The sequence below is a fragment of the Camellia sinensis genome, chromosome 13 (assembly GCF_055761805.1).
Source record: "Camellia sinensis isolate YWXY chromosome 13, ASM5576180v1, whole genome shotgun sequence".
Classification (NCBI taxonomy): domain Eukaryota; kingdom Viridiplantae; phylum Streptophyta; class Magnoliopsida; order Ericales; family Theaceae; genus Camellia; species Camellia sinensis.
The window spans coordinates 6,344,776-6,355,536 of NC_138973.1; the positions used below are offsets into that span (position 1 = coordinate 6,344,776).

Here is a 10,761-nt window from a genome sequence, read left to right on the forward strand (position 1 = left end):
TTTTGACTTTGTGCTTGGCGATGATATTTTAGCTTCAACCAAGCCATATGCTCCCTATCAAATCATGAATAAAACAATATATTATGAGATAAATCTCTAACTTGTGAGAATACAATTGTAAAAAAATGTACATGAAATATTCTTACTCAATGTATGGTTGAATGTCACTTGTATTTTCTAACACATAACGATGTGCTTGCTTCTATTCATTACGATCAGCAGTAACAACATAACCACTTGATAAAGGCCTTCCAATTTCTATGTCGTCATCAACTGTCATGTTCATATTAGAAGGAATCCCGATTGCATCCACTCCAGATAAGTACTCTGCGCAAAACTCAACAGCTTCTTTTACAATATAACTTTTAGCAATGCAACCTTCAGGCAATTACGATTACAAATATAACCCTTTAAGATTTTTATGAACCTCTCAAATTGGTACATCCATCTAAAGTGAACTGGTGTACAAAGTCGAACTTTTCTAACAACATGCATTGTTAAATGCACCATGATATCAAAGAACGACGGTGGCAAGTACTTTTCAAGCAAACATAATGTGACCACAATCAATACATGACAATCATGTGATTTTAGACCATAAAGTTTCAAATCTTGCATTGATACATGATTTCCCAAATTTGAAGAGCATCCTTCTGGAACCTTCAATTCTAATAATGTTGTACATAATCTTTTTTTCTCCTCCTTAGACAATGTATAACATGCTGGAGGCAAGTATGTTCGTTTCTCCCCAATTTGCGGTGCCAATTCTTCACGCAAATCCATTTCTACAAGAACAAGGCGAGAATTAATTCCAGCCTTTGTTTTTCCTGGAATATTAAGTAACGTACCAATAAGGCTCTCATACACATTCTTCTCAATATGCATAACATTCAAATTATGTCTAACATGTAAGTACTTCCAATATTCAAGATCAAAGAATAATGATTTTTTCTTCCAACATTTTGTACCACCAACATCTATTGTTTTTTTATTTTTCTTTCCCCATATGGTTACAAGCCCTTCAACCTTATTTAATATCTCCTTCCGTGTTAATGGTATTGGAGCTAATCCAAACTCTTGCTCACAATTAAAAGCCTTTTTTTTGCCTCCGATATGGATGGTAGCGTGGAAGAAATTTTCTGTGGCCAACATATGTGTTCTTCTTACCATATTTTAATCTATGAGAACATGTTCCTTCACTAAAAATTGGACATGCATAATATCCCTTTACAGTATAACCGCTCAAATTGCCTAATGTTGTAAAGTTGTTAATTGTCCACAACAATATAGCCTTTAGCCTGAAGTGTTCTTTTTTATAAGCGTCATAAGTTTCAACACCTACCTCCCACAACATTTTCAAATCATCAATTAGTGGTGTCAAATAAACATCAATGTCATTACCAAGTTGTTGTGGACCTGATATTAACAATGATAACATCATAAATTTCCTCTTCATACATAACCACTGTGGACGATTATAGGTAATCATTATAACTGGCCAACAACTATACCTACTTCTAAGGGAACTGTGTGGATTTATTCCATCTGCAGAAATAGCTAATCGAAGGTTTCTTGGCTCTGCAGCGAAATCTGGCCACTTGTGGTCTACTAACTTCCATGATGGAGAATCTGCAAGGTGACACATTGTGCCATCAGAATCTCTTTCAAGAGCATGCCATGTCAAATCCTTCGCTATTTTTGCTGATTGGAACATCCTTCGAAACCTGGGGATAGGTGGAAAATACCATAAAGCTTTTACCGGCACATCCTTTCTTATTTCAGTGGGATTCTTCTTCAACTTCCATCTTGATGTACTACATGTAGGACATGAAGTTGCATCTTTGTACTCTTTTCTATAGAGTATGCAATCATGTGAGGCCCTAACTTTTTGTAATGTCCCCAAATGCTTATAGTTGAAGAATTTCAATAAGAAGTCTGGTTTCTCCATTTCTTGCAAATTAAACCCTAGAAATCAGGAGCGATTGTGCGAGCTAATCAGCATACCCTAATCAACTCTGAGAACTTAAGAAACATTTTAAAACCTTGAATTAATAATTTAGAAACCCTAGAATGAAAAATTATAAGAGAAAAACCCTAGTTTTCGGTAGTCGCAGTTTTAGTTTGGTATCTTGCCTTTTGTTGCGAATTGGCACCATGTGGCCCGAATTATTTTTCCTATCATTATTTTATTAATTATATAACTTAAACATAAGTTTTATTTCAAAATTTCCGATTGTACCCTTTTCTTTCTTAATTATTGCATTTTGGCTCCAAAACCTTAATATTTTATTCAATAAAGGTACAACCAATATTTTATTAATTTATACAAAATATCCTCTATATTTTATTAACAAAAAAAATCAAATTTTCACATGTTTAAATAGGGTAGCTAGCTATAGGTGGTGAAAAGGACCTAGAAGTGTATTTTTTTTATTCATAGCAAATCTTGTACATAAATGCAACAAATCTTTGACCATCATGGAGAAATGTGGGGCATTTATTACTATATCTTTTTTTGTCTCCCAATTAATTAGTAGATAGGATTACCTTCTCTTAATCAAGATTAATTAACACAAATCTTAATTGGATCCAATTACGAACCTACCAAACTTGAATAGTTTCTATTGAAAACCAACCAAACCAAACCAACCCTTCTCTCTCCTCCTTGGCCTATAAATACAAGCCTTGCTAGCTATTGTATTTCACTCCATACACACACAACACACAGCTAAGAGAGGAGGAAAGGGAGAACAAGTGAGCTTGAGAGAAAAAGAGAAGAAAAGAGAGTAACAAGTAGGAAAAAGATATAGCAAACCAAGGTAAATCTCATACACCTCTCCTCTCAAGGAATCATCATGTTTTTCCTTTTCATAATACATGCTAAAAATATATTTCACATGATATCAAAAGTTACTACATTATTAGATGATGTATGGTTTGAAAATGAAATGTCCCTCTTCTTCCTTGCAATTTCCAGCAAGCTTTTCTTCAAGGTTTTTGATTTTATTTCCATAGCAAACCTTCACCAACTCAAAATCTGTTTTAAAGGGGTATTAATTGACCTACATAGAGTATGTGAAATTTTTTTCTAAGAGCATGGATGTGTTTTTAGGACTCCTTTTATTTTTCTAAATACTCGGTGCAAGAACCTGTTTAAAACAAGGAACTTTAAGAAATTCTAGAAAATGATAGAAAAATGATCTCGCATTCATTTTTATATCAAAATCTTCCTCTGAAGGTTAGATTCCAAAAAAAATTTATTTCAATGAAAATGAATGAGTATTTTAAGAGAAACACCAAATTTTGTAACAGTTGTCAAATCTGGACAGAATCTGTGTATTTCTTAAATATCTAAAAATCAAAAAGGGCCACCCTACTTCCGTAAAATGGTTCTGAAACTAGAGTTGATTCTCTACAAATCCTCTAGAAGCCACATTTCTGAAACCCTTAAAAAATATTTTTTCTATATTTATTTTTGAACCGGTGCAGTGTTGGAAATCTGAACAATGCGGTTCTTGTTGTAGTTAATGTTTTTGTGCTATCATGACATATTGTTGTAATATATGTTATACTTTCATGCTTGATTTTTACCTTGAATGGCCTTATTTTGTTCTTACTTGTGCTAACCACTAACGTGTAATGCACTTAATGTGAAAAAGGGGAAAAACTAAATGGGTTGGTAAAGAGGGTTAATGACTACACTAGCCATACATCATAGATGATGAGAATGTTAAGTTGATATTAGTAGTGGATTAAAATGAGCAAGTCTTGCGCAACTGGTTGTTCGAAACCCTTGAATGGAGCGGTTGTATTCGGACCTTAGGTAGTTTGGTGTAAGGAGGGGTTTGGGCTAGGCCCATCATTACCGTCTCTTTTGAGGCCCTCGGTTGGCGCTACGCGGTATATAACCGTTGGTAGGCATCTGAGGTAAGGTCTGCAACAAAGCAGCAACAGAAGGGGCAGACCAAATAATTCGCGTCCAATTCTTGGAGTTGGGAGGGTGAAATCTCTTTGGGGGATTTCTAGACTACTAACAACTAACCATATAATCTGTGCTATGAACTTAAATGCCATGATCCTTTCCTCTGTCTTTTGTAAATGTTGTTGTGTATTGGACTAGGAAAAGGGATGGGGTGTGTGTGCATTTACTGGGCATTCAAAACTCACGGCGTATCATGCTAGGTGCCGAAGAGGAGCTTATAGCAGGAGACGACAAGCCGAAAACCTTCGAATACATTTGGCTATCTTAAAAAAGTTAGAATTTTCCCTTTTGATGTTTTGTAAGGCTCATATGAAAATTGAAATTTTCTTTTGGGATGTAATGTAATGGAACGAGCTTTTGTAATTAAGGATATTTGTGATTATTATGTATTTACATTCTAACACCAATAGAACCCCTAACGTTACTTATGAGACCTTGTGTCAATGCCTCTTAAGATCTGTTAAAAAGGTAGTGTGCTACCTAAGAAAGCTGGACTTAGAAGGGAGACTAATTTGGCTCCTTCGGCGATCTGGGATCTTACTTGGTTATTGACCATAGGACTCATTAGTGACTTTCCCTTGACTACAACCAATAGTGTAGATTTGGGGCATCACAAATCATATGGACATGCATGTATTTTCTCAGATCCCATTCCCAATGCAGCAAACGTCTTCCCAGACTCATACATGGATGATGGTATTTCATTGTTCATTGGTAGCATATCACCCAACAACGTCAGTAGATCTGAAAACCCAGCGTGAGATAGGCTATTCATAGTTTTGAAGTTATATAGTGTAACCAATGCAGATAACTTGGTAAACTTTGTGCAACCCGAATACAATGGTTTTTCCGCATCTTCAAGTAATTTCTTAAACACTTCAGGATCAACCGTGCAATGATTGTATGCATCTTGAACCATTTCTATTGTTTCAGCTACATTGGTTATGGGAGATGTGTCAAATTGTTGTTGGGAAAAATCTTGTTCATTTAAACATGGTTATGTCCCACTGGTGACTGCTTCTCCATGCCATATCCATGTGGTATAACTTTGGTCAATACCATTGAAAAATAGTTGATTTCTAATCTCTCGAATAGGTTGGCTTCTCAAGTTTCCACAGACTCTACAAGGACAACGTATGGATTGAAGATCACTTGCATGGATTATAGCAAAATTAAGAAATTGTTCAACTCCATTCTTATAGTCTTTTGATCTTCTATCCTTGAACATCCAAGATTTGTCCATTTTAAATGTATTTTTGAATACCTATATCAACAAAGAAATTAGAATATAAAACAACAAACTAGAGGCTACACAATTGATAACCTTAAAATAATGTCATTGAGAAGGCACAATTTCTTTGATAGAACATTAAATGCATTAAGCAAACTTGGAAAAAAAAATGCAGGATCTTACAATAAATAATTTATCTGATCTATGAATAATTGCAAAGTCAAAAAAAGAAAAAAAAAAAAATTCCACAAAGTCTAAACAATCTAGGCATTCATTATTCAATACTATCATTTATATTGAATGTTTCAAATCCAAGAGGAGAGGTGCAGGCTTTACACATTGCTAGGAAATGCCCTAGGGCTCAAAGTGGGTTGCCTAACTCACTTAGGTGGTTTGCCTCCCAAAAGAGATAGCAACTAGCAGCAGCAACAACTTGCAGCAGCAGCAAAAACCGCTCTGTAGCAGCAGCAAAGTAGTAGCAGCAAAACAGCTCTGCAGCACCAGCAACAACTAAGTGCAGCAATAGTAGCAGCAACTAAGTGCATGTATTTTTAGCAGCAGCAGTAGTATCAAAAGCATAACAAATGTAAGACATGGTCTAGGCTACAGCTAATATTGCTTTGTTTTGAGCTTGTGGCCTAGGCTGCAGCTAATATTGCTTTGTTTTGAGCTTGTGGCCTAGGCTGCAGCCACTATGGCTTGGGCTGCAGCCTGGTGTTTTGTTGAAGTTGAGTCTGCAACCTGGTCTGTGGCTACAGCTTAGGCTGTAGCTTGGCCTGCACTTGGTGCTCTTGTTTAGGCTTGTTTTGTAACGAATAGTGCTCTTGCTTAGACTCGTTTGGTTTTTACTTGCTAGGGGTGATAGACTCTTAGTCTATGTATATTATTCATCATAAGAAGCATGAAAATGAGTAGTAGATTGCCCCTCAAGAAATGTTGGCCCAAGAATGGATCCAAGCATGAGCCATGTTCTTTACTTCCACACTTTAACCACAAGCAAAATTCTGGCTGTCCTTGGGTTGGCTTTTAAAATATGTTTCCTTACAGTGTAGGCCCATATGGTTAGGGCTTTATGAGGAGTTTCCATCTAGTATCTGCAGATGCACTAAACTCCTTAGTCACACTTGTTTGAATTTGTGAGAGAAATTTAAGTCCCACTTTTCCTATCGATGCTTTGTGTGAATCTCATTTGCTTTGTGCATGTGTTGTTTGTTTCTTTGCTACTATTGTTTTTTTTTTTTTTTTTTTGCCTTTGATTACGGAGGTTTGCGTTTCATGTATGACCTCCTTTGTTTATTCAAACATCTTCTCTAATTATATGCTGCTAGTCACATGTTGTAGTTCACATTTTTTCCCTTTATTATTTGTACTGATCAATGATCATTTTCTTGAAATGGTAGGGCATCACAAACTTAGAGTCCATTCAGATTATTAAGAAGCTTAGAGGATCACTGAAGGATCCATTTTTAGATGGGGGGTGAGGCATCTCAACTAATGAAATTCATTGATGTGTTAGCTAGCTATGCTTGCATATCTAATGGAGAGTGGTGCCTATTGCTTTTTCTAGACTCTTGGCTTATATGCTACTTTCTTTTATGCTTACTTCTGTTGTCTTAAAACTCTTAGTCCTTATATTACCCTGGGAGTCTTGTTTGTTTATTTCTGATATTTTTTGACATGTTTACAACTACATAGATAATTTTGTGCTGAATTTCCTTTTGGTTGCTGAGACAAGCTAGGAACTGGGAAAACTATAAAAGGTAGAATTTTTGAATCTTAAAATTTTCTTTTTTTAAAGGTTTCTCAGCATATAGAAACCTCAGCTTACCTCAGTCACTAAATTTTGCTTCATTGAGTTGGTTATCTTCTGCTCCGGATACTAAACTTCTAATTAGTGTCTGTATGACTCTTAACTGGGAAAAATGAGCATATCAAGTATGTTCCCACACCGTGCTAGTTACTATTAGATTTCCATTTGGAGCAAGTATTGGCTATGAATTCCTTTATAGAGGGGAACGTATTTGATATGTTGAAAACTCTCTCTCAACGTAACAATAGAGGAATCTGTGTTTGTGGAGGTGTGGAACATAGTTGCTATAGCTAAGCATGTTTGGTTTTTACTTGCTGGGGGTGATCAACCCATGTGGTGTCATTGGGTGAAATCTTATTTGTTAAAAGGGAATAGTTTCTAGTGTTAAATCTCCCAATGACCCTCCTTGGATTTGGAGGAAACTGCTGAAATTGAGAAATGATTTGTTTCTCCTTATAAAGTCTATTATTGGGGCTGGCTCAGATACTTTTCTCTGGCATGATAATTGGCACCCTTTGGGCTCTCTCTAGGCTAAATTTGGGGCAAGAATTATCTATGATTCTGCTATAAATAGTCAGACTAAGGTCAGTTCCATTGTTTCTAGTTCTGGTTGGTCTTGGTCTATTGTATCATCATGGGAAATTAGGGAGATGATTAGCTCTACTACTACTGATTTCTCTCCCTCTCATTTGAACCCTGATAGACTTGTTTGGCTCCCCAGGCAAGATGGTATATTCAACATTGGTTCTACCTGGGAGCAATGGAGGGTTAAAAGTCCTAAAGTGGGTTAGGCTGGTATTCTTTGGGGGCCTTATTGAATCCCTAAGGCCAGTTTTGTGGTTTGGTTGGCTATTCTTGGTCGTCTTAGTACTGGGGATAGGGTGGCTACTTTTGGTAATATCTCAATGACATCCATTGATTGATTAAGCTAGGAACAATATTCTGTGAACATAATATGGAATGTGTGTGCACCATTACATTAATTTAAGAGTTTCAACTAGTGTATATATAATTCAAGAGCATTTAGATAGCCCGGTGATTGGGCCTTTACCCGGGATTCAATTCCCACCTCTATATAACGAAGTTCGCCTTTTTGACAAAAAAATAAAATAAAATAAAAGGACAAAAACTAGTATAATTCATATACGAGAGCAACGCGGGAGGTAACTCAATGATCAGGGAGATCATATGGCTGTAAGAGAATAAACAATCAAGTTTTCATTTTTTTCTTGTTTGTGTCTCCATGAGACTGCCTGCTTAACACTTTCATAAATGCTTGTCTGCAACATTACATAATGTACGTACATATATTATGATCCATACATAACTGTAAACATATGGATAAATTAAAGGAAAACACAAGGGAAATAAAAAAAAAGAAAGGAACGACAAATTAATTATTATCACGCAAAGAATTTTATGTTATAATAATGGAACTTGATCCTTTTTTTTGAATGGAGTTAAAATTCGATTTGATGTCCTTACTTTGAATCAAACAGAACATGCTTTTATGAACTTGAAGTTGAATTTGAATGGAAAAGCATAGGCAAAAAATTTCAAATTAAAGTTTTTAAGGGAAAAGTTTGAGCAAATTCAAAGAAAGCAATTGGGGGTGAGCAAGACAAAAGGGATAAAGGTAGCAGCTGTTTTAATCTTTTATCAGCTTTATGAAAGATGGAATATCAATTCAGAATACCATTAAAAACTTGGAAAAACAAATTAACCAAATAAAGTATTCGCTAATTACAGGCCTAAATTTGGATTTAATTACTCTTGACACTTCAGAGAAGCAAAGCACTCTAGTAATGTCTGCCTTTTTTTGTAAAAGTGAAGCTGAATATAGCAATCATGTTCTATTATAGTGCTCCAAAGTGTGGAATATGGTCTGAGCTACTAAATTGGTGTGGTTTTCAGTGGGCAACTTACAGCACAGCAGCAACAAAAACAACTCTGCAGTAGCAGCAGAGCAGCAGCAGCTACTAAGTGCAGTAGCAGCAACAACAACAGCAACAAAAGCACTAAATTGGTGGAGATGCATTCGAAGATGTTTACAAACAAGCATGCCTCGAGAGCGAGGCAGGACCGGAGGAGTGAGAGGAAGAGAGCGGCCGAGGCATTCAAGTTCCGGTTAGGATTGCCTAATTCTTATTATGGGACTGAACTTAGGCCCTAGCTCACAGACAAAATTGATGAAACAGAAGAGATCCGAGTGAATGGAAAGAAACAAACGATGAATTCCAATTTCATTTGAGAAAGGAATGTTATAAAAACAACATCATCCATCAAGCTTGTTATTTAAATGGGAAGAAAAAATCCGATTATGAGAGAAATTGAGAAGAATAAGAACTTCAATAAGAGGAGGAAATATAATAAAAGAAAATAAACTGGATAGGGGTGCTTTCTCTAGGAGATGTTGTCTAATTTTGGCTCAAAAGAGAATATTAAACAACCACATCACTATGGAGATTAAGGATTTCTGCTAGTAAGCAATGCTCCAAAATACCAAGCAAGTCAAAAGGAATGAAATGAACAAAGAAACCAACTTGGACTCTAGCTAATCTGCAAATTACTTCATAAAAGAAAAGTAGATCATTTTCCAATATACACATGTTAAATTTTGTTATTCAAGATTTCTTTAAACGCTCTGCTGCAGAATGTGCTTGGTTAGATCCAATGGCATGATATGTCAATAACACGTCACACATTTTTTACAATCCAAGTAACATCTGGAAACTTCAAGGCAACAATCAGTGATTGGCCAATCAGTGTAGTAGTGCCAGAAGCCAATCATATTACATATGAAGTATTGTAACCAAATTAAAGGAAATAGAGAAGCAATATAAACAATATTTTCCCAGATATTGTTCTGTTTGAGTCAAATAAATATATTATACATATATTTACATATATATATATATATATATATATGTATGTATAGTCACTAGTGTAATGGAGTTGCATATTTTACAAAGCAACTAACACAGACCCACCTCCTGTAAAGCCCACCAACCATTAACAAAAACCTTATCAATTTCAACTTTGATTTACAGACACGTATCATTACCACCCGAAGACCCTCATTCACAGTGAAAACCTATATCTACAAAATTCCACTAATAATAATCATAATCATAAATATATACACACAAAAGGGGTATAAAAAACAGAGAACTCACCAGAAATTTCAAGAGGTTTTTTATTTCAAAAGACAAATTTGAGTAACTTCAATGGTGGTTCGAAGTTGTGATGAAGAAAACGAAATAGGGCTTCGTTTCAGAAATAGAAGGCAAGGAAAAGGAGAAGAGACTGTGTGTTTGTGAAATTCAATCTTGCTGGAATGGAAACAGTCGTCTTCTCATTCATGGGTAGAATAAAGGCGCAAATTTGTGTATAGTATATTTTATATAAAAATATTTTATATATTTTATATAAAAATCAAATTGAAATGTTTTATATAATCACACTATTTAGGGAGTGTGATTAAAAAATATATATACAATCACACTTATTTAAAAAGTGTGATTAAAAATAAATATTATTGTAGTAGTGTATATATAATCACACTTTAATTAGAAGTGTGATTAATATATATATATATATATAATCACACTTAATTAAAAAGTGACATAAAAAATAAATATTATCACATTCAATCTAATTAAGTGTGATTAAAATATCAATCTATTAGATTTTTTTTAATCACACTTCTAATAAAAGTGAGACAGTTTTTTTTGTTAA

General features: G+C 35.0%; 1 protein-coding gene and 1 long non-coding RNA gene across 2 annotated transcripts; both read right to left on the minus strand.

Moving 5' to 3' along the window:
- Nucleotides 1–202: 202 nt before the first annotated feature.
- LOC145805190 (uncharacterized) lies at nt 203–1,948 on the minus strand. The gene is made up of 3 exons (XM_082900248.1): nt 1,168–1,948; nt 468–1,064; nt 203–378 (listed from the first exon to the last, which is right to left on the minus strand). Exons 1-3 carry the CDS (start codon nt 1,946–1,948, stop codon nt 203–205), a joined length of 1,554 nt encoding a protein of 517 aa, XP_082756374.1.
- A 3,356-nt stretch (nt 1,949–5,304) lies between these two features.
- On the minus strand, nt 5,305–10,368 carry LOC145805910 (uncharacterized). Its single transcript, XR_014348190.1, has 2 exons — nt 10,200–10,368; nt 5,305–5,705 (listed from the first exon to the last, which is right to left on the minus strand). It is a non-coding gene; the product is annotated as an uncharacterized LOC145805910 (long non-coding RNA).
- Nucleotides 10,369–10,761: the final 393 nt, after the last annotated feature.

What these genes read in the sequence shown, in the direction of transcription:
- LOC145805190 (XM_082900248.1), bottom strand. Translation starts at nt 1,948, where the DNA reads ATGGAGAAACCAGACTTCTTATTGAAATTCTTCAACTATAAGCATTTG. An exon ending in TTCTCATAGATTAAAATATG is followed by an intron (nt 1,065 to 1,167) that starts GTAAGAAGAACA and finishes AGTTTGGATTAG; the next exon opens with CTCCAATACCATTAACACGG. An exon ending in TGTTAGAAAAGTTCGACTTT is followed by an intron (nt 379 to 467) that starts GTACACCAGTTC and finishes AATTGCCTGAAG; the next exon opens with GTTGCATTGCTAAAAGTTAT.